The sequence below is a fragment of the Cryptococcus neoformans genome, chromosome 12 (assembly GCF_000149385.1).
Source record: "Cryptococcus neoformans var. neoformans B-3501A chromosome 12, whole genome shotgun sequence".
NCBI lineage: Eukaryota > Fungi > Basidiomycota > Tremellomycetes > Tremellales > Cryptococcaceae > Cryptococcus > Cryptococcus deneoformans.
The window spans coordinates 25,580-45,579 of NC_009188.1; the positions used below are offsets into that span (position 1 = coordinate 25,580).

Genomic DNA, 20,000 nt, shown 5'->3' on the forward strand with positions numbered 1-20,000 from the left:
GGCGGGCTCCGCGTGGGCGGCGGCAAGGTGCGCGTGGTGGGGTTTGAAGGTGAGTGCGCCCGGGTGTCCCGATCTGACGACCGCAGAGCTGTCCTCCGCCCGGCACATGTTCTACCACCACGCGCACGCCCTCGCGCTCGGCCCCCCCTCCCCCCTCGCGGCGTCCCCCGCCGACGCCGACGGCTTCTGCCTCGCCGCCCCGGGCACACACAGCATCCCCTTCCGCTTCCCCCTCCCCCCGGCCGCCGGCGCCAAGGGCACATTCACCCCCCCCCGCCGCGGGGGCCCCACCGTGCGCTATGTCCTCGTCGCCTCCCTCAAGACGCACGTCCCCCCCACCGGCAAGCGCTCCATCGCCCACTTCTACCGCCCCATCGTCCTCCTCCCCGCCCTCGACCCCGCCCGCGTCCTCGCCCCCGCCGCCGAGCCCCTCCAGGCGTGTGCCGAGGACGCGCTCGGGTGGACTCTCAAGGGCGACAGGGGCCGCGTCGCGCTCCACGTCGCGCTCGGCAGGGCCACCTGGGTCAGCGGCCAGCGGCTGTGGTGCCAGGTCGGCATACGCAACGGCAGTCTCCGCAAGGTATGTCCTCTCCGTGAGGGCGCAACTGACGCAGCGCAGATCAAAAACCTCAGCCTCGCACTCCTCCAAGACGTCCGCACCTTTGGCCCCAAGTCTGCGCCGGACCAGCCGGTAGAGACGCACAGGAAAAAAGTGGCTGAAGAAGCGGTCGAGGGCGACTTCACGACCCATGGCGCAGGACGGGTCACCGGCAAAGGGTGGTGGACCGGTGTCGAGCCGGGCGAAAGCGGCCATTGGGATATGAGTATCCAAGTTCCTGTACGCTGATTGTTTCTCTTCCCATATGCAACTGACCCGCCATCTAGACCGGATTGCTATCCATCCGCCGGACCAAACTCGTCGACGTCTCCTACACACTCCGCGTCACGCTCAACAACTCCATCTACGTCGATCTCCCGGTGACGCTCATCAGCTTCTTGTCGATTGATCCTCCGCCCATGCCTGGTGGGGCGACCAGGGGTGTCCCGATGGCAGAGTGGGCCGCAGTCCGGGGTACGCCGGTGCCGGCGCCGCATGAAGAACAGGGAAAAAGTCGGGTGCGTATCCACAATTCTTTCATTTGTCCCCGGGCTCACCTCCATCGACAGCACACCCAGGAGACACCTATCCCAGCAGCACGAGCAAGCAGTACAACCCTCCATCCCGACCCATCTCAACCGCTCGTCCAGCCGCCTCCACCTCTTCCCGCCTTTGAATCCCACTCCCAATGCGAGAGCGCGACCAGCACATACACCTCGCCCTCCAATGCCGCCTCTGCCACTTCCTTGCCCAACCTCTTTACCATCCCCGCCTACTCCCGCGCCCAGGCCCACGCCCAGGCCCAATCAAGCTCCCCACACTTCTCTGCCTTCTCCGGCTTCTCCCCCCGCCCGGAAACCTACGCTTACCCGGAAGACGACCCGCAGCTCGACATTGACGACGAGAACCAGGACACCATCTCCCGCGCACAAAATCGCGCAAAGGGCAGACAGCGGAGTCTGATGATCATCCGCGCGGAGATGGAGAGGGAGGACGAGGAGCGGAAAATGTCTTTTGCTCAGGGATGGCAGGGGGAGGATACGCAGGGGGGTGCCCAAACCCAGGAGGGGACGATGGAGGGGACGTACGAAACAGACGTCGACGTCGAGCGGACGCCCATGCCGGAACCGTCCGCCTACTTGCCAAGGATGGACACTGCGCCCGAGAGGGACATGCCGGACGTGGAGAGGGGTATTGAAGAGCTTTTGGAGATGGAGGAAGAAGGGTGGGATTTCGATTCGGTTGATGCACACCCTCCCTCTCACCAACCCTACCAGCCTTACACCGATCAAAACACCGAGATGGATCAAAACGTTGACCCCGAGCACCCACACCCACACCCGCAAGACTATGGGCAGGGACAAGAGCTGGAACTGCTGGACGAAGAGAGACGCGAAATAGAACGAGTCGTCCCCCACCCTTCCCACGAGCTCAAAGCGGACGACGAACAGGACGAGCCCGACGAGCTCGACAGAGACGACGAATCCCACGCTTGGGGTTACGAAGATGAACTCGCCCTTCACTCCGAGGACGAAGGAGACAAGGGGGATACACCGACAGCCACTCCCCGGCGTACCACACATTCCCGTTCCCGAGCATTATCGTCCGTTGCGCCTGCGTCGCCTGTCGTGTCTGCGTCGCCTGTCGTGTCTGCGTCGCCTGCCCCGCCTGCTCTAGCCACCGAGATCGCCATGGAGACCAAAGCCGAGAGCGAGATCCAGGAAAAGACAGAGGAAGATGAGGAAAGAGAAGATCGACACGTCGAAACACATCTCGAACCTGTCAAACGTCGTATCTCCGTCCGACTCCCTCCCCAGCTCCTCCCCACTTTTTCTTCTTCCACCTCTATCCCATCCCCGTCCCCCGACTCCATCTCCATCTCCAGCGCCGCCCCAGCTGCGCAGCGATCCCCTACGAAATCGCCAACCAAAACGATTATCCGATCCGGCAGCGTCCCTTCCCTTTGCGCAAAAGTCAGTAGAGAGGCTCTGAATGAGAGGCTGGAAGGGGTTGTGAAAAAGTCTGGGATCGTCTCGTCTTCATCCATGTCAGCGACAACGACAGCACCAACGACAGCGACGACGGGGAGGAGGGTGTCGGTGTTGAGTAAAAAAGAATCGATGAGCTCGTTGGCGTCTGTTGCCGAAGTGAACAGCGGAGGGGGAGGAGCAAAAGTAGTACAGAAGAAGAATTCGTTTTCGTTTGCGACACCTGGTTCACCACTCAAAGTCAAGATCCCCCTCTCACCTGCGCCAAATGCCCAATCGCCCATCCCCTCACCGAGAAAGACGAGCCGTAAGCCAAGCCCCACCAAACCGAATTCCAACCCCACCCCGAAACCACAGTCGAACCGCAACCGCAACCCAAGCCCGACCAAATCCCCGCTCGTCTCTTCCAGGCCCATGGAACGAGCTCCTTCAGACACGTCTGCCAAATCCCAAACGACAAACGGCGCGTCGCCGCACAACAGCCAACCGCCGCCGCTCGCCTCGCCACGCGCGTCAGACTCGGCATCGTCGTCCGAGGGCAAATGGTTGGAGAGCCCGCGTGGGGAAGAAGAGGCGCAGCAACTGCATTTCCTCGCGCCTGCAAGTGGTGGCGGTGGGTACCAGTCGTTCTCCCCGCTCATCTCCCCCACAAGCCCGCAGGACGGTCTCGAGTGGGGGTTAATGCAGCAGCAGCAGCAGCAGCAGCGGCAGGGGCAGGAGCAGGACCAGGAGCAAGGTCTTGGTTCACCGTTTACTTTTCATTCCCTTCGTCCTCCAACCGATTCAGTCGTGTCCCGCCTCTCCCTCCCTCGTCCCCGCTCGCCCTTCTCTTCAGTCAGCGGTCACCACCACCACCACCACCACCACGACCCCATGGCCAAACACGATACCCTCCCAATCCCATTCGACGAAATCTCGATCCATGCCTCCCCATCTTCCACGCCTTCGTCGCCTTCAAGCTGCCATAGTATGCTGCCCAGCGTGAAAACCAAGATTGCGCAGATGGAGAGTAGGGAGGAAGCATTGAGAAAGTTTAGTGTTTCGGGTTCGGCAATGCTGTCGCCGCCGTTAAGGCTGTCGAAAACGGATAGCGAGAGGCAAACGGTTGAGAGAATGGAAGAGATACGAGAAAAGGAAGGCGAGAGCGGATGGAGGAATGATCGAGGGGAGGAGAGGAAGCCGCCCGTCAAACGGAAGAGTTACACCGCCGCCCTCGCTCCTCGAGCCAATCGAACCGGATCCAAAGCACCTCTCTCCGCACCGCGACCTTTTATCCCTCGCCAAACTTCAACGTCTACCATACACTCGACCCAATCCATATCCTCCGGCTCCTCCAACTCCAACTATGACTACGACCCTATCTACGCCCCCGAATCAAACACAAGTACACCCAAGGTACCAAAACGCCTTCCTGCTTCACCCTCGGCGACGACACCGACCGCTAGTCCAAGAAACTCCCTCGTCCATAACGGTCGTCTTCCAATCTCCCCAGCGTCGACGAAAAGCACAACGACCTCATACGGGGATTTGATGAGCACGCCAAAGCTCGATCCGTTCGGACTGGGATATACTTCCGGTGGCATGAACGGGGTGGGGCCTGGAATGGGTATGGCTCCGATTGGAGGAGGATTGCACAAGGTGGACGAAGAAGTAGGGCATGAGGGATTATCGAGGGAAAGTTCATACGAGGTCGGCGGATACGATTCCGGTCGATGCGAAGCACGGGTTCGGATGGAATGATTAGGGCGAGAAGATACGGGGGGATATCATGCGTTGTAAGGAGAGATGGAGAAGATTTTGAAACAAGTGCCGTAATGTTCAAATATTGAGATATGGAAGCGCGAAATAATTATAGAGTTATACAAAATGACTTAAAGGCGATGTTTAATGTTGTTGATTGCTTGTGAAAATGGACTTGGAGAGACGTGTTGAGACACTTTAATGCATAGTTACGAGACATATATCGATCAAAGAGGACAGATGGTAGCACTCGCTGAGAATTGCAATGGCCGCATCCTGCTTCTTCTCAATCGAACAAGTCCCCGGCTTCCAGGAAGTTTGAAAATGTGACATGAGGTTGCTGCTCGGAATCTGATGTTCGGTATAGGGTGGGTTAGAGACTTGGTTAATTAGGATTATCGGGAAGGGAAAAGAAAGACAAGTTGAACAAGATAAAATTATAAATCATTACAAAATTTCTCAATGTCAACTTCTTATCTTTTCTATTACTATTGCAAGTTCAATAGTAAACCAACTTCAATCCAATCAATCCCGACAGGCGCATCAACACACCTGTGAATAAACGGTACTCTAGCCTTCCAGATCGCATAATGCCTAATTAAATAGATATATCGTGAGCTTGATCAACCTCAGCCGTCCCGGGATTTATAATAATAGATGCATTTTTACCAGATATCCAAGTACACTCATGATTTCGCCATCGCTTTCATCCAGTCGAAACGCATGACCATCCAGTGCCATTCAATCCACTCGCACGACCCTTCCCCGACCTGGCCCCGACCATTTCATCTCTCTCAGCTCTTATCTCCCGCTTCTATCTCTGCATTATCGCCACCCAATCATCCTCTCCAAAACCATCGCCACCGAAATCTCCTGACCTGGCGCCGCACACGAATACTCATGCTTCACACCATGCGCTACAAAGATAGCTCGATAATGGAGGACGATGGCGACGACGATACCTAGATGCCAGAGCTGTATTTGTTTATTGAGAAGAGAATAGAGGAGAGCAGGAAGGGAAGTTGTATAATGGATTTGGTATGGATGCGGAACACCATTATCGATATCAAAGAAAGGGAGGACAAGATAGACGGTTTGAAAAAAGTAAGTTTGGTTAAAATCAGCAATCAGCCATTTCATTTTACTGTAGATAGAGTAACGCACCTGATGACTAGATCCCCATATATCAAACTTTCCAGGCCATTTGCATTCCGGGAAATGGAACGCGTAGAACAAAAGACCAACAACATACGCTACGATGGATACCATGAATGGGGCTGTAGATCCCACAAAAAGTGGCGCGCAACACCAGCATAATGGGTAATGAAGTAAAATTGGATAGGAATGGATGGACGATGTGACGATACAATGGTGATGGGGGGACGGTGTATTAGTCAAAAGGAAGGAATAGTGGAATAAGGTGAATGAAAAGATTTTTCAGGTCGAAAGTCAAAATATTTCAAGACGTAATGTCGTCCAAGACACAAAGAGCAAGATCAGACCGAGCAATGACCATCCCAAACGTCAGCCATCCATTCGACACGAAGTACGATAATTGGTAAGGGTGAGGAGGGAGAGGGAGATGGGAGGAGGTAGAGTGAGGGGGGAGAGGCGAACGTACCAACAAAGGCCGACGCTTTATGCCATCCATATTGCCCAAACATGTGTACCATCGGCGCAAACATCGCGAAACACAGGAAAAGAAAGAATGATATTCTCAGATGCTAAACAAATACGAAAGCAGGCGTCAGCAACGCAAAAAAACGAAACAAAAAATCCCTAAACTCCTTCCACCCTCCTACATCCTTTGGGGTCAAGTCGAATCTCTCGAAGCAAATCCCTTGAATATCTCAGAAAAGGAAGGACGAAAAAAAACTCACTTTATTCCGCCTCTCATTGAACCATCGCTGAAAAGGCAGATATGACCCCAAGGCTCCGCATAGCATGTTAGTCGTACAGTAAAACAATGTCAATTTCGGTTGGCAGTAGAAACCGTTGTAAACGACGGTGCCGAAGGATGCTGCTATGAGCCCTGTTATATTGATTGTAAGCGAGAGAGAATGGTGGAGCGGGAAGGGAGAGGAATGGCGAGTGACGAGGCAAGAAAGCGAGGGAGCGACAAAGATGAAAATTGTTAAGGAGAAGTGGAACGACGGAGGGAACAGTAGGGGACAAATCGTGATTCGAAAGCCGGGAAGAAAAGAGGCAGGGAGAAATGTTGGGGGTGGGAGTGAAAGATATGAAGGGACATCATTCGTCAGCTTACTCTTTGGTATACAGAAGGAAAAACTAGATGGGGACGTACATGATATACCAATATCTATTGATCCGCGACATGAAATAAAGATGAAACAGTTACGGCGTCAGCAATTGTCATCTGTCATTCTCATCCCTATCCCCATCACCACCCCTTGTATCTTCTTTCCGCCTTCGTCCCTTCTCCTATTTCATAACATCCCTATCCACCTCTTCTCCGACAACACTTCAAAACACAGAAAAGAAAACTTACAATCCACACAAGCTCCCCACTCAAACCACTTTCGACTCGCACACCCGCTCAACACATGCCACCCAGCTGAAGAACTCAGGCAGGAAATAGCAGCGACAAGGTAGGCGATCACTACTGCTGTGTCGAGTGGGTGGGCGTCGGGGAGGGGGGTATTATATATTATAAACTGTTATTGTTTATTGCATAATCGCGTTGATTGAAGCATAAGAGGGGGACGGAGGAGATGAAGGGAAGTAAGGGGACGTTTGAGCGGAGCAAGGCGGGCGGATTTGTGAAAAAGGGAGAAGATAGGCGAGAAATATATGGGATGGATACGAAGGCGGGGCAAAAAGAAACAAAGATTCAGCAGAATGAAGCCTTATTTCAAGGAGAAAAGCCGAAATGCTTACGGGTATACAAGCGAAAATGAAAAGCGTTGGAATCAAATGCGAATGTATATTCACTACAGCCATCAAAAAGAGAGTGAGACATCAGTATATTTATTACCTTTTGAATTCAGGTAGTGGGCGGGCCAAGTCCGCCAGGAAGACGGAGAGAGCGAAGGCGAAGGAAAAAGGGAAGGCCAAAAGGAATGGAAGTACGAACCGGTTTCGTTATGTATTGCAAAAGCAGATTTGATAAGCGGTACAGGCCCCGTCTTGAGGTGTAGAGGTATGAATCGGCTATTTTAACAAGGCGGGCAGCGCACGTTAGCATAAAATTATTCCGCGTCATACAGATATCAAATTAATACTTGGGAGGGCGGAAAGGGAAAAGAATGGGGGGAGAAGAAAAAAGGAAGAAAGTAGAGAAGACAGTTCACTCACTAGCCAGTACGAATATGTTCATTATTCCTCCATATCGCAGGCAACTCGTTGTACGTTATCAGTTTTCCCCCATCCTCTGAACTTCTGAGCCCATCAGCGACAGACGGGTCTGTCGTCGTTTCCACAGCAATCAGACTTGATTTTAAGTCTACGGTCAAGTACGATATACTGATAAACTCTCCCTCGTCCTTTCCCTCTTCGTTCATCACTTCGTCCACCTCATCACCATCTTCATCCCTGGCTTCGTCCCCATCCTCACGATCACTCCCACCCGCACTTCCCATCTCAACTGGCTCTGAAACAGTCTTTCCCGGACTAAAACTGACCAACGACCCAAACGCATAGCTCTGCGACCTCTCCATCCTTGCCCTCTTTACTAATGGTAACGACGCCGCCCCTACTGATTTCGACCTGACCGCTCTTCTTCTTGCGAGTGCGCGGGTTGAGGCGGGGGTACGGTTGGGGAAAAGGTATTCTGGTTCTTCATCTTCCATCATCGGATAGTCGCTATCATTGTCTTGATTGTGTTTCCCTTTGCCGGATCGACCAAGGGATGCTGATCGCGTCCGCCTGTGTCCATATTCCCCTGGTCTCCACCCATCCCCGTACTCTTGCTCCTCCCATCCCAACCTCTCCCACCCCGCCCAATCCTCTGAAGGCAGCATCGCATGAACCATGTCCACCACCCTCTTCCTCGCCCCTTCCACTGCCCCACTCTCAAAATCTATCACGGCTGCAAGCTCGTCCTTGATTTTCGCCTTATCGAGAGGAGAAAGCAGTCCAGGGTCGACGATGGAGAGTCGTGAAGGGAGGGAGCGAAGCCATTGCCGGTTAGGTATAGAGAGAGGCATGTGCACAGATAAGGAAGGAAGGTAATTGGAAGCTTCTTCGCGAAGAGCGGAAAGGTGGTTGAGGAGGTTGATGTAGCTGTCTTTTGTAGATGAGGGATCTGTAGTGGTATTGTCCTTGGCGTTGGTATTGGCACTGGGGCTACCATTGCTATCGGCGTTGGTGGCAATGTTACGCTGTCGAACCTCGGAAATCGAAGAAGACCCAGCAAGGGCGGACGAATACCCATGGTAAGAATCTTCATCATTACTCTCAGTCGACGTAGTCCAGTCCTCCGTTGACATAGAAGATGACAATGAGACCGATGGCAACCTCCCCCTTCCGCTACCGTTGCCACCACCATGTAAGACCCCTCCAACTTCGGAAAGATCGTCTCCTAGTTTACGGCGGAGAGCAGTCTCAAGTTCACCAAGATATCCGAGAAGTGCAGCGCGGAGGTGAGGAATGTTGGGGATGTTGGGGCGGAAAGTGGGGATAGGAAGAGGGTGGGACATGCGCCGGCGCCATGGACTTTGGTCTTGTGGTTCTTGTGCATCTTGATGATGTTCTAGCGCCATTCTGGAACGAGATTTGCTGAATATTATACGTCGCCAAGAGAAAGATATCTATATATACGGGGATCGTAGTACGTGGACCGGTGACTATGCCGAAAGGTCTTGCTGTGGTCGATTTGTGTCGATTCAGTCGACGTAAGTTGCCTGTTTTTCGCGGTTTTGCGGTGTTGGGCTCCAATGATGGGGTAACAAAAAAGAAGAGAGAATATAGGAATAAACACAGTAAGATGGAAATTCAATACGTGCTGCAGCGGGGATTTGACTCTCCTTCCATAATTCGAAGCGCACAGCAATCATATCATAAGCCCTAACGACTTATTTATACATTCCATTCCACCAAGCACCCTGCGCCAAAGTCTCTCAAATTCACAAATAAATCCCAGATGCATGTCAGATGTGTTGCACGACTCTGCCGGTTCGGAAAATGGCTGTGAATAGAATATGAAAATATGAAACACACGTGGCTTTCACGTGGTACGCTCTTAGACGACGGCGGCGAGAAGAGGTTTTGACCTGGCCTTCATTCATTGCACCGCAGACCACATGGTAAATGACGCAACAAGCTAATCTCAAGTTTTTCGCGAGAGAAGAATAGAAGTGAATACTCCTGAGCAAGAGAGAAAGAAAAAGAAGGAGCAACAGCGATGACTGAGACCTTTTTCTTTGCCAGAATCATGCAGGGTTTCCCATTTTATAGGGGTGTCACTTTAGGCGTTGGTGTTGTTGTTGAACTAGAGAGTTTGAGAAGACAAAGCTGCTTGGGGCAATGCATTTTTTTTATGTACTCAAAGGACTAATGCTTATGTATCTTTTCCAGCTCCACGAGCTGATTCGTCTTTTACACACTTTTCCTGCATCCTCTGCTCGGACCTCTCCTTTCATTAACGCCTTTGCACGGTTCTTTTTCCTCTTTCTCTTCCTTTCCGCCCTCTTCCTCTCTCTTAGATATTCCAAACCCACTTCTTCCCTGTTTTTATCTCGTCTTCCTATTCGTCTTCTTCTTCCCACCCACCCTCGTTCCTCCCTATCCTCCTTAAAACCCATGAAGACAAAAGCTACTCGAGACGAAAGTTAGTCGTGCTGCTCTCCCCATTTGTTGGCTCTGCCCAATTATGGTGGTGGTCAACCCCTGTCGAAGATAATCATAATGGTCCGGTCAAGACCTACTACTATCAATTACAATCAATCTTCCTGGTACAAATCTCGATACAGACACTCATACATCGCAATCTAGGTATCAGTTTTGATCCCTTCTCTTCTATTATTCCCCTCCTTCAACAAAGAAAAGGTTATCTAAGTCTTGTAGAAACAGTCCAGATTCGGACATGAGTAACAGCACCCATGTAAGAGAGGTTTGCTCGATCTCTCTAAGGGTTGATCTTCTGGCACCCAAAACAGATTTCGCAATCGTTCTTTCTCTTCCTCCATACCTTGGCCAGTCATATTCTTTAACTACTTACCCGTAATAATACACCCTTTTGATTTACAGACGAGCAATATTCTTCATCAGCAAAGCTCTGTAGTATGGGGAACACCAGTTGTGTATTATTATGCATGCTTGAGATTTCAGATTCCGAAAAAAAAAGAAAAAAAAAAACCAAGATTACATGCGTTGCCAATACTCGAATCTGCTGGAAAAGTGAGCCGAAGGCAGCACAAGAATCCAGAAAGATCCAAAAAACGACCGAAAAAAGACATCTCATCTCGCCGTCCAATTAACCTGTATCATTTCGCATCTCTTTCTAGAAGATCATCTATAGCATGATAGGATACAACGGATCTCGTTAGTCTATTATTATCGCCAACTACCATGTACTTATATGCCATATGTTTGAAAGATGTTTACACGTTAATATGGCTCAAAAACAGATCGTTTACATTTTACACTCTTCAAGATCTTTCCTTCGCTTTGAGCAGTACCGACTTTTTGCCACTCGCATAACTGTAACTGGAATTTGAAGATTGAAACCTGAATACCGTCTTTAGCCAGAGATGACGAAGATTATTGGGGGCGACCGTTCTTTCGGTCAAAAAGATGCACGCACGCAAGTCAGGTAAATAAGAAGATGCCACGCAAGCCAGGTAAAAATGTGCACGCCAAGCCAGGTACATAAAAACGAATGCCAAGTCAGACAAATAGCCCGTGAATTGCCGCGTGTCATACTCTTACTATACGACAGTCTTGGAGCATTTAATGAGAAAATAGAGTGCATACATGCATACAGTGTATTAATGGTTATTAAAGTAATGAGGAAAGCCAAGCAGACGCCTGTTTGAAGTTCGTGGAACGGACGACGGACGGACGGACCTTGAGCCGCGAGAAGAAGAAAAAACATCTGGGCTGTCGCTAGGAACGAGTCGCGAGAAGGTATGAACGTTGAACGATCATGGCTACTTTTTCAAAGGCCTGCTATAGCCCTGATATGCCCTTCCTGTCTGGACATTATTACTCGTTATTCTTAATTAATTAAAAGACTTGTCGTTGACCCGGCGTTTGGTGCTTGGTGCACGAGTGTCTGTTTGTAAAGGGACTCGATGCAAAGAAACCTGCTACACTTTTGGGAATGGGGGGGAAAGAAAGATGGGTCCGAAAGAAAGTGGACACCCCCTGTCCAACTAGCTAATCTCACCTATGACCCATTACTTAGCTGCCTAATCTCTGTTCAATCTTTATGCACCTCAAGCTTAATTTTCATTTTACGCTAGGATGCTAGTGCAAGACCTACAATTTATCATTTCTCCTACTACATCCCACCTACCCACCCATGACATCCGCTTTGGTTTATCTTTGGTATCCTGACCGGATCGGACCGTGCGAGACTATCCATCTCCAGATGTAGTGCGAATACAATTCTTCTGATTGAGATAATCATTGTTGGTTACCAAAAAAGACCGCGGATGTAGACGGACGTGAGATCAGTGGAGGAAGGACCTGGACATCGATCTATAATGTGTGAGAAGAAGCTGAGGTGGATAACCCCAGCAGCGGTTACTGATAAGATGAACAGCACGTGCCTTTGTAAGTGTTTAACCGTCATCGCTTAGGCATTTCCCTAACAGCAAATGTTACCTCCCATGATCAGATCCATCGCTAGCTAATAAAATACAGAGTTCAAGCCGCGAGATACCGTTAGGGTCCTGGCTTTCTGATCATGCTTTGTCGACTCTTTCGAGTTTTGGCGCTTACTTCGGGACCGGAGGGTGTTCTGCGAGCCCCACAGTTGCCCCGCCTCATTCAGGAAAGATCCCGTGGGGTTCCGCCCACTAAAGTTCAGGCACCAGGTCCCTCTTTCAGTGGATCTCCACCGGGGCACCGGCGGGGTTCAGGGGCGGCGAGCACTAGAGATGGCGGGTCTTGGCAGATCAACAACAAACCGTCGATAGCCTGCCGTCTATTCTTTCCTTGCTTCGCGTATATAATGCCTCACGTCGCGTCTGTTCCCATCTTGTCTTCCCAAGCTAATCAAGTAATCCCGAGTTAACTACCGCTAAGTCTATTAAGCCCTCAAACTATCCACCCTTTAGATCACCAACAAACGCCACCATGTCCGCCTTGATGGACGAAAAATACAGTATCGAGCATACCGAAAATGGGGAGGTCTTAAACAAAGATGATGGCCACCACCATCTGACCCAGCAGGAGATGAAGCATGGTGACAATGCCCTCAAGTACATTGGAGAAGAGCGAATTGAGGTTACGGTTGAAGATGTGAGTTACTGTTTGTCTCCAGCAATTGTTTTCAGGCGACTGACACCTCTTGTAGGATAAACGAATCAGGAAATTGACAGACAAGTACATCCTGTCACTACTCACATGGGTCTACTTTTTGCAGATCCTTGACAAGACTGTATGTCAGCGTTACATACAATCAATGAATTACTCTAACCAAAACGTAGATCCTCGGTTATGCCAATACATTCGGAATGTCCACTGATACCCACCTTGTCAACAACCAATACTCTCTCCTGGGCTCCGTCAACGCCATTGTACAACTAGCTTGGCAACCGTTTTCCTCTTATCTTATCGTTAAGGTCCCCGCTCGTTACCTCATGCCTGCAATGGTCTTTGGCTGGGGCGCTGCTCAAGCTTGCATGGCCGCCGCTCACAAGTAAGTCTTTCCCTTTCCACTGTGGTGACATACCACTCCTTTGGCCACGTGCTGATAAAGCCTTTTGTAGCTTTGGAGGTTTAATGGTTTCTCGAGCCCTCCTTGGTCTCTTCGAAGCTGGTTGCCTTCCTCTCTTCTCTCTTCTCACTTCCCAATGGTACCGTCGATCGGAACAGCCCGTTCGTGTCGCCGTATGGTACTCCACCAACGGTCTCGCCACCGTTGTCGCCGCTCTCCTCTCTTTTGGTCTTAGTCACGTCTCCTCCCCCCACATCAAGGTCTGGCAGCTCATCTTCATCATCTGCGGTGGTATTACTTGCCTGACCGCTCCTGTCATCTACTTCTTCATTGACGCCGACGTTCCCTCTGCCCGATTCCTTTCTGAAGAAGACAAGGCGAAAGGTATTGAGCGACTGAGGGCTAACCAGACCGGTACCGGTACCAACGAATTTAAACTCTCCCACGTATGGGAACTCTTTTACGACGTCAAGTCTTACCTCTTCTTGGCCCTCGCATTGCTCTTGAATGTGGGCGCATCAGTTACTACAATCTTTGGTCCGACTCTCATCAAGGGCTTTGGATTCAACAGCCGAATCACCTCACTGCTCAACATGCCATTCGGTTTCCTGCAGTTCCTCGCTATTCTTGCAGGCTGTTTCGCCGCTTACAAATTCAAGATCAAGTCTGCCGTTCTCGCCTCATTTGTCATCCCCGTCATCGTCGGTCTTGTCTTGCTTTACGTCGAGAACTCTGCTGCTGTGCTCAAGCAAGCTCCTGCCCTTGTCGGTTACTACCTCCTCGCCTTCCTCTATGGCGCCAACCCCATCATCGTGTCATGGATCGTCGCCAACACTGGTGGACAGACCAAGAAAGCGTTGCTCATGAGTGTCTACAACGCCGGTTCTGCTGCTGGTAACATCATCGGCCCTTTGTAAGTCCCTCTTCCGCCTACTCTTATCCCAACTTCGCTGACCCGTCCTTCTTCACGTAGGCTCTTCCAAGACAAAGACAAGCCCCACTACCTTCCCGGTATCAAAGCCACCCTCGGTATCTTCTGTGCTCTTATTGCCTGTATTGGCTTCACAGCCGCCTTCCTCTTCTTCCTTAACAAGCAGAGGCAGCGACAGCGTGTGGCCGTGGGCAAGCCTCAGTTTATCAAGGATACTTCGATGAGCACCAAGTATGAGGCTTATGGTGGTGATGATGTCGAAGGCAGACTCGGTCAGAATGGTGAGTTTTCCCTCTTTCTCCCTCCCTTGAACAGATTGTTGACGAGTCATATCTTAGCTTTACTCGATTTGACCGACTTCAAGAACGACGAGTTTGTTTATGTCTACTAGTGCATCAAAACGCCCGGACCCAGTTTTCGTCTTTGTCTCCTGCTTGTTGTTTTTTTTTTCTCATTTCGCATTTCGACCCTTTTCGGGCCTCGATTCATAGGATTGCTAGTCCAAAAGGACAGTTGTATTACTTCATATTAGGGACTTGGTTGACAAATAAAGTTGGAAATTATATCTCACATACCATCTATGTAAATAGTCATCAATCAATGCAACTATTTTATAACGAATCAACAATAGTGGTTGGTCATATTTTTCAAGTCAAAAGACGTGATTGTAAACTTGGCCAATCGTTTTCACACTGTGCGCTGTGTTACTCAAAAGGAAGAATTGCGGGGTTGATCGTAACAGCACAGTCATCTTCTTTCATAGTCCGTAACCAAAACGCAATAAGCCACCCAGAAAAACAATCTTTGATGAACAAACCATCGGGCACATGTGGATAGAAAAACTCGATTCCGAACAGCATGTCTGGTCCATAAAGGCAAGCAGGCAGTATCATGTTGCATCTTCCCTCTTCTTTTTCTCTTCTGTTAAAGCATTGTTTGCACATGCGACGGAACATTCACACATCCTGTCTATCCCGTTCATCTCAATAGTCTAACGAGATGACGCCGTCTTAAAGTTGCTTAATGACTTTATCAGCAGCAGAGATGGTGACTACATGATACAATGCAAAATCAGCTTCCGACCCTTCGATTCTCAATCCAAATTTTCATTAAGGACAGGGTACGAAGAAAAAAAAAGTAAGAGATGATACGTACTATCACCAGGACTATCCTCCACACCGACATACTCTACCATCCCATCATTAACGACCAACACGCCGCGCTTGAGCCGCGGTCCGCCAAACACGGGTTGGGCATCGAAGGTGAGGCCAAGGGCCGAGGCGAGGGCAGCAGTGTCGTCGGCGGCTAACAGCATTGGAAAAAGATTAAAAAAATCATATCAGTACCTCCTCGTTTAAGGAAACAATCCCGTTCGGAGAGATTGACTTACCAAACTTGACTCCCTCCCCCTCTTTGGAGCTAAACTCCCCAATCATCTTGTCTTTCCAAGCGTTCACCACAAAGATATCATTCACTGCTACGACGTAGACATTGTTGATCCCTTTGGCTTTGAAATCGGAGAAAGAGGTAATGTAAGGCGGGACTTGGTTTGAGCAGACGCCCGAGAATCTGCATCGTCACATAAAGCTCAGCTTTCGCACCTTTCAAACACTCAAACATTCGGATACTCGAATGATCGGAATGGACTTGGACTTACGCTCCAGGAACCAAAACGACCACATTTTTCCCCTTTTCCTTGCCCAAGTTCACTTTCCCCTCAGGGCCATCAATCTTGATCTCTACGTCCGGCATCTTATCCCCCTTTTTGATAGGCGCGGCGGAAGCGAGGTTGGCAAAGGCCGAATGGGCTGTTTTGGCTGTGTCTTGGAGGATGGATGCTGGTCAAAGATCCGAGCGTCCGAATGTCAGTGAGGAATTCTGCTTCTTCCCGTCACACAATGGGCCAGAAATACGTACATTGCCTGTAGCCTTTAGGAGAGGCCTGTGGGACGGCGACTCTCCTGAGAGTCATGATTGATCGTCTAAATGGAATAGAAATTGAGCGTGGTAGTTCCGGGTCCGCCACACAGCCGACTCACGTGGCTACGGCCCTTGCTGGGATAGCCCTGGCTGTGGTGGTTGCGATTCTGAGTGACATGGTTGTCGTTTTCAAGGGTTGTATAGGTGTACAGTAAGCCGTTGTGATATGTTGATCTAACAGCGTAGAATGTGAGATCCGATGAAGTCATAATTATTAAGTGACTTCGCAGCCATGCGGTCTTCCGGGTTTTGATGTAATTAAGCTTCAGCAATGCAAACACGTGGTTCCCACATGGCCGTATCTAGTATGAAAGGAAAAGTGTCGATGTCACTAGTTCCCGGGATCATTTTCTCGCTGCTGGATAAATAAATCTCGACATTCTCAATCCGTCTCCAACTTTCTCCGTCAAGTCGTCATAGGACAACTCTCAGAATATGACCTACCTAACCGCGCACCTCCCATTCCCATCCGGTTCCTCCCTCCCTCCCCCTGCATCCCACTTGGTCATCTCAGATACTCTCAACTCTCCCGCCCAATTTGCGCTTTATCACTTGGTCAATGCTGCTCTTCTCAAGCAAAAATCTCAACCTCCGTCTCTAACTCAGGCGAGACAGATTAATGGTCGTGGAGCAGAATACGTGACTAAAATTGTGTGGGTTGACTTTAGAAGTGAAGGAAGGTCAAGCTGGGAAGTCATCCTCAAGAAACTCGTACGTCCCTTCCCCTCCTCTTCTATCAACCTCACCGAAAACTAACGAGCTCGTCATTTTAAAACGTACAGGGCACCCCACTCCCATCACCCACCTCTCCTGCATTCATTCACATTACTCCTTCTTCCTTACCCGCCTGCATTTCGTCTTCTTCCACTAGCGCCAACTCGCCGAGAATATTCCCTTCGCTCTCCCTCGGAGCCGGAGACGCAACCTCGGACAGAGATGGGCGCCCAACTCTAAAACACGTATACGATACTCTCCTCCCTCACCTTCAAACGCAAGCACAACTACGATCACAACTATCATCAAACCCCGAACAAGGGGAAGGAGGATCAGAATTAGAATGTCTACTCATCCTAGACGGCTTGAGCGACCTCTTGTCCATAGGTGTCCCACTTCGAGAAATTCATCGATTCGTCAGAGCTGTGTACGCTCAGATCAGGATCGTAAGTTCCGGTTCCGCATGTTGTCGTCTTTCCCTAGAGCTAACTGACTAAACGCTAACTAAACCCCAACTTTTCTCCTTGCTACAGTCCAAGGCAGCCCTCGTATCAACCCTCCACACCGATTCTCTCTCATTTTTAACTCAACCATCCCTATCTCTTCCCCTATCCGAATTAGAGACAGAGACCAACCTGCTCGAGCGCCTATTAAAAATCGGACACGGTGTTTGGTGGAGAGTTGAAAATCTCCAATCAGGGAGGAGTGGAGATGTCATGGGCGAAGTAAGTCCCCCACTTTCCCAGATCGCAAAAGTCTCAAATTCCTCGAGTCTTCCAGTTCTCATTCTCATCTGTTCTGACTTTCCTTCTTTCTTTCTCCCCACGTAGATCTCTTCCCACCCATTCGGCACCCATCACTCCCACCCTAACTCCAACTTCCGCACCGAAACAGAAAAAGACACGTATATACCCCGTTCAAAACCGTTACAATACCGTCTTGAACCTTCCACTGTCCGGGTATTTGCTAAAGGTACCGGAAGAGGGTTCCTCTAAATCACTTGCCTTTTTTAATCTATCCCACCCTCTCACCCTTTCTATCCTCCTACTCTTTTACATTTTCAACTTTATTAAGCCTTCCATGGTTTGTTCTGCCAATCCCCCGTCTTTTGATATCCACCCTAGAAAGCTGGTGTTTAGATTCCCTGAAAGAGATAGGAAATAAAGAGACAAAGGAAAGTGTGAAAACGAGAGAGGAAAAATCAAGAAGGGAGTGTTAGAAACAGCCACAGTTATCATATATAAAGAAACGCAATTAAGTCGAGATTGAGGCAACGGCAGGAGGGTGACACTCGTTTGTCGTGCCATCTGGGACAGAAAAGGATGGAATGGTATCCGGGAAAGACGAGGAAATTTAGATACCTCCTTGTTGTATGAATTACTTTATATTTAATGTAAAATGCCAAGGAAATTCTACTATTTAAAGTCAGCACTTTTACACTGATATTCATCCACCATTTTCAACCATTTTGACTCATTTCGACGTTCCTGCACTCACCCCGAAACTCCTGAAAGAAGGTTCACATTGATACACTATCTGAAAGTAAGAGCAAGCACGCAGGGTAGGCATAGAAACAGAAAGTCGTCCGTGGAAGAAAGAAAAAGAAAAACTTCGATCTTTTGTCTGTCACTTTATTCTGCTTTGTTGCTAATTGAAGAATGATCGTGGCAGGTATATTTGTCTCATTCTTTGATTTACATAGCACAACGTCCCATGGATGCCCGATTCCCTCACAACCGATGGATAATATCTGAAGGCGAAGCAAAGGACGAAGGAAACAGGATAAGAACCACTCTAAATGCAGAAGATGGAAACGCAGTGAAAAAAACCAAAACATCAAGCATCAATTCACAGGGGGTTTATATAAAGATCTGTATATAAATCTCGGGGTATACGTATATGAATGGAAGAGGAATAAAAGCAGATAAACTAGGAGGAAAAAAGTAAAGACGGAAAGGGAGAATCTGTGTAAGATAGGTATAACGGCCCCTTGCAACTCTTCGCCCCGTCTTCCTTCTCTCATGTCCACTTCCTCTCCTACCTCCCTCTCTCAATAATCAAAGAAAACACCATCTCCATCCCTCCCCCCTCATCCCCATTTCATTTCGCTGCACATCAGTCGACCAACCCAATTTCTCTCTTATTCTCAGACAATCCGAAATCATTTTCAACTTTCTCCAGACCCGCCAAGCTTCAACCTCGGCAAGTTCTACCCGTTTCGAACACAAACCCCATTCTATGTCATTGCCAACAGTTTCCATTCCACTAACAATCCCTCATGTTCCACAGTTAATTTTGGTTGATTCGTTGATTTCTCATCGGTTTGCTTCGGTGGTTTACGTGGTGGTAGAGTCTGAAAAAATGGAGGAATGTTGTATTGATCGGTTCATCGAGGGTTAGGGAGTGAATATGCTCGAAAGGCAGAGTAAAAGAGATGGAGTAATTTGAATAAGCGATAGATTAAGTCGAAATATGGGATGGGATACAGAGTGGAAATCAGTTTCGGATGTTTGAGTTTATCGAGTAGGGGAAGTTTAGAACACGATAATGTGACATGAGTTTGAGAACAGCGAGGGGCGAGGCAAAGTAAAGTTCAAATTCTGAAAAATATTGCAAGCTGATATTTGACAAGGGATGAGGAATGTTGGGTATCTTGGATCAAGAAGGAAGTGATGGCAGAAATGAAAAGCGAATGATAGACGAAGAATGAGATAGAGATAATGGCGAAAGGGAAGCCAAAAAGAAGGGGTGTCTTTAAAGAATGAGACACTTTTTAGACTTTTTCTTGGTCGCCATAGGGGGTTCTAATGCCGCCACGATGGCCTACGAGATAAAAACATCAGCCGCTGATCCTTTTCCATGTGTGTTATGGGCAGCCGAGATTCAAAGAAGCAAACGAAGCTGATGCGCGGAATGGAGCACCTTCTAGATGGGCACCGGGAGATATAACTCCCTTTCCATTGGCATCACTCTCTGGTTCCTCTCCGCTTACAACCAGCGGGCCTTCCTTCAGCCCAATTCAAAACTCACCTCGTCAAAAACGTTCTTCAATCCTCTCTGAGTCAACGCCGAACATTCCACATACTTCACGGCTCCCAACTCTCTCGCCAACCTTTCTCCCATGTCCTGTGTAATCGGCTTCATCCTCTGCCTTCCCAACTTCTCCGTCTGAGCAGGGTCGTCCCTCAAATCCACCTGGGTACC

At 49.4% G+C, this 20,000-nt stretch overlaps 6 protein-coding genes across 6 annotated transcripts in view; 3 read left to right on the plus strand and 3 right to left on the minus strand.

The window, feature by feature from the left end:
• Nucleotides 1–106: 106 nt before the first annotated feature.
• Nucleotides 107–4,326, plus strand: CNBL0090 (hypothetical protein; the record flags this gene model as incomplete). The annotated part of the gene is made up of 3 exons (XM_767436.1): nt 107–838; nt 886–1,116; nt 1,168–4,326. 3 exons carry the CDS (start codon nt 107–109, stop codon nt 4,324–4,326), a joined length of 4,122 nt encoding a protein of 1,373 aa, XP_772529.1.
• Nucleotides 4,327–5,151: 825 nt separating this feature from the next.
• CNBL0100 (hypothetical protein) lies at nt 5,152–9,047 on the minus strand (the record flags this gene model as incomplete). Its single annotated transcript, XM_767437.1, has 9 exons — nt 5,152–5,301; nt 5,491–5,603; nt 5,948–6,050; nt 6,207–6,358; nt 6,632–6,646; nt 6,836–7,001; nt 7,225–7,277; nt 7,421–7,497; nt 7,642–9,047. 9 exons carry the CDS (start codon nt 9,045–9,047, stop codon nt 5,152–5,154), a joined length of 2,235 nt encoding a protein of 744 aa, XP_772530.1.
• A 3,541-nt stretch (nt 9,048–12,588) lies between these two features.
• On the plus strand, nt 12,589–14,493 carry CNBL0110 (hypothetical protein; the record flags this gene model as incomplete). Its single annotated transcript, XM_767438.1, has 6 exons — nt 12,589–12,753; nt 12,809–12,892; nt 12,942–13,153; nt 13,224–14,084; nt 14,145–14,383; nt 14,441–14,493. 6 exons carry the CDS (start codon nt 12,589–12,591, stop codon nt 14,491–14,493), a joined length of 1,614 nt encoding a protein of 537 aa, XP_772531.1.
• Nucleotides 14,494–15,112: 619 nt separating this feature from the next.
• On the minus strand, nt 15,113–16,200 carry CNBL0120 (hypothetical protein; the record flags this gene model as incomplete). Its single annotated transcript, XM_767439.1, has 6 exons — nt 15,113–15,153; nt 15,258–15,407; nt 15,493–15,671; nt 15,760–15,940; nt 16,020–16,084; nt 16,142–16,200. The coding sequence occupies 6 exons, from the start codon at nt 16,198–16,200 to the stop codon at nt 15,113–15,115; spliced, it is 675 nt and encodes a 224-aa protein (XP_772532.1).
• A 317-nt stretch (nt 16,201–16,517) lies between these two features.
• Nucleotides 16,518–17,791, plus strand: CNBL0130 (hypothetical protein; the record flags this gene model as incomplete). The annotated part of the gene is made up of 4 exons (XM_767440.1): nt 16,518–16,793; nt 16,865–17,242; nt 17,330–17,521; nt 17,627–17,791. 4 exons carry the CDS (start codon nt 16,518–16,520, stop codon nt 17,789–17,791), a joined length of 1,011 nt encoding a protein of 336 aa, XP_772533.1.
• A 1,759-nt stretch (nt 17,792–19,550) lies between these two features.
• Nucleotides 19,551–20,000, minus strand: part of CNBL0140 (hypothetical protein) — a gene marked incomplete at both ends in the record, with an annotated part of 909 nt that continues 459 nt past the window's right edge. Inside the window, 2 exons of the mRNA XM_767441.1 lie at nt 19,551–19,619; nt 19,827–20,000. The exon at nt 19,827–20,000 is cut by the window's right edge and continues 221 nt beyond it. Coding sequence (XP_772534.1) covers nt 19,551–19,619; nt 19,827–20,000 — 243 coding nt within the window. The remainder of the gene's footprint in view (nt 19,620–19,826) is intronic.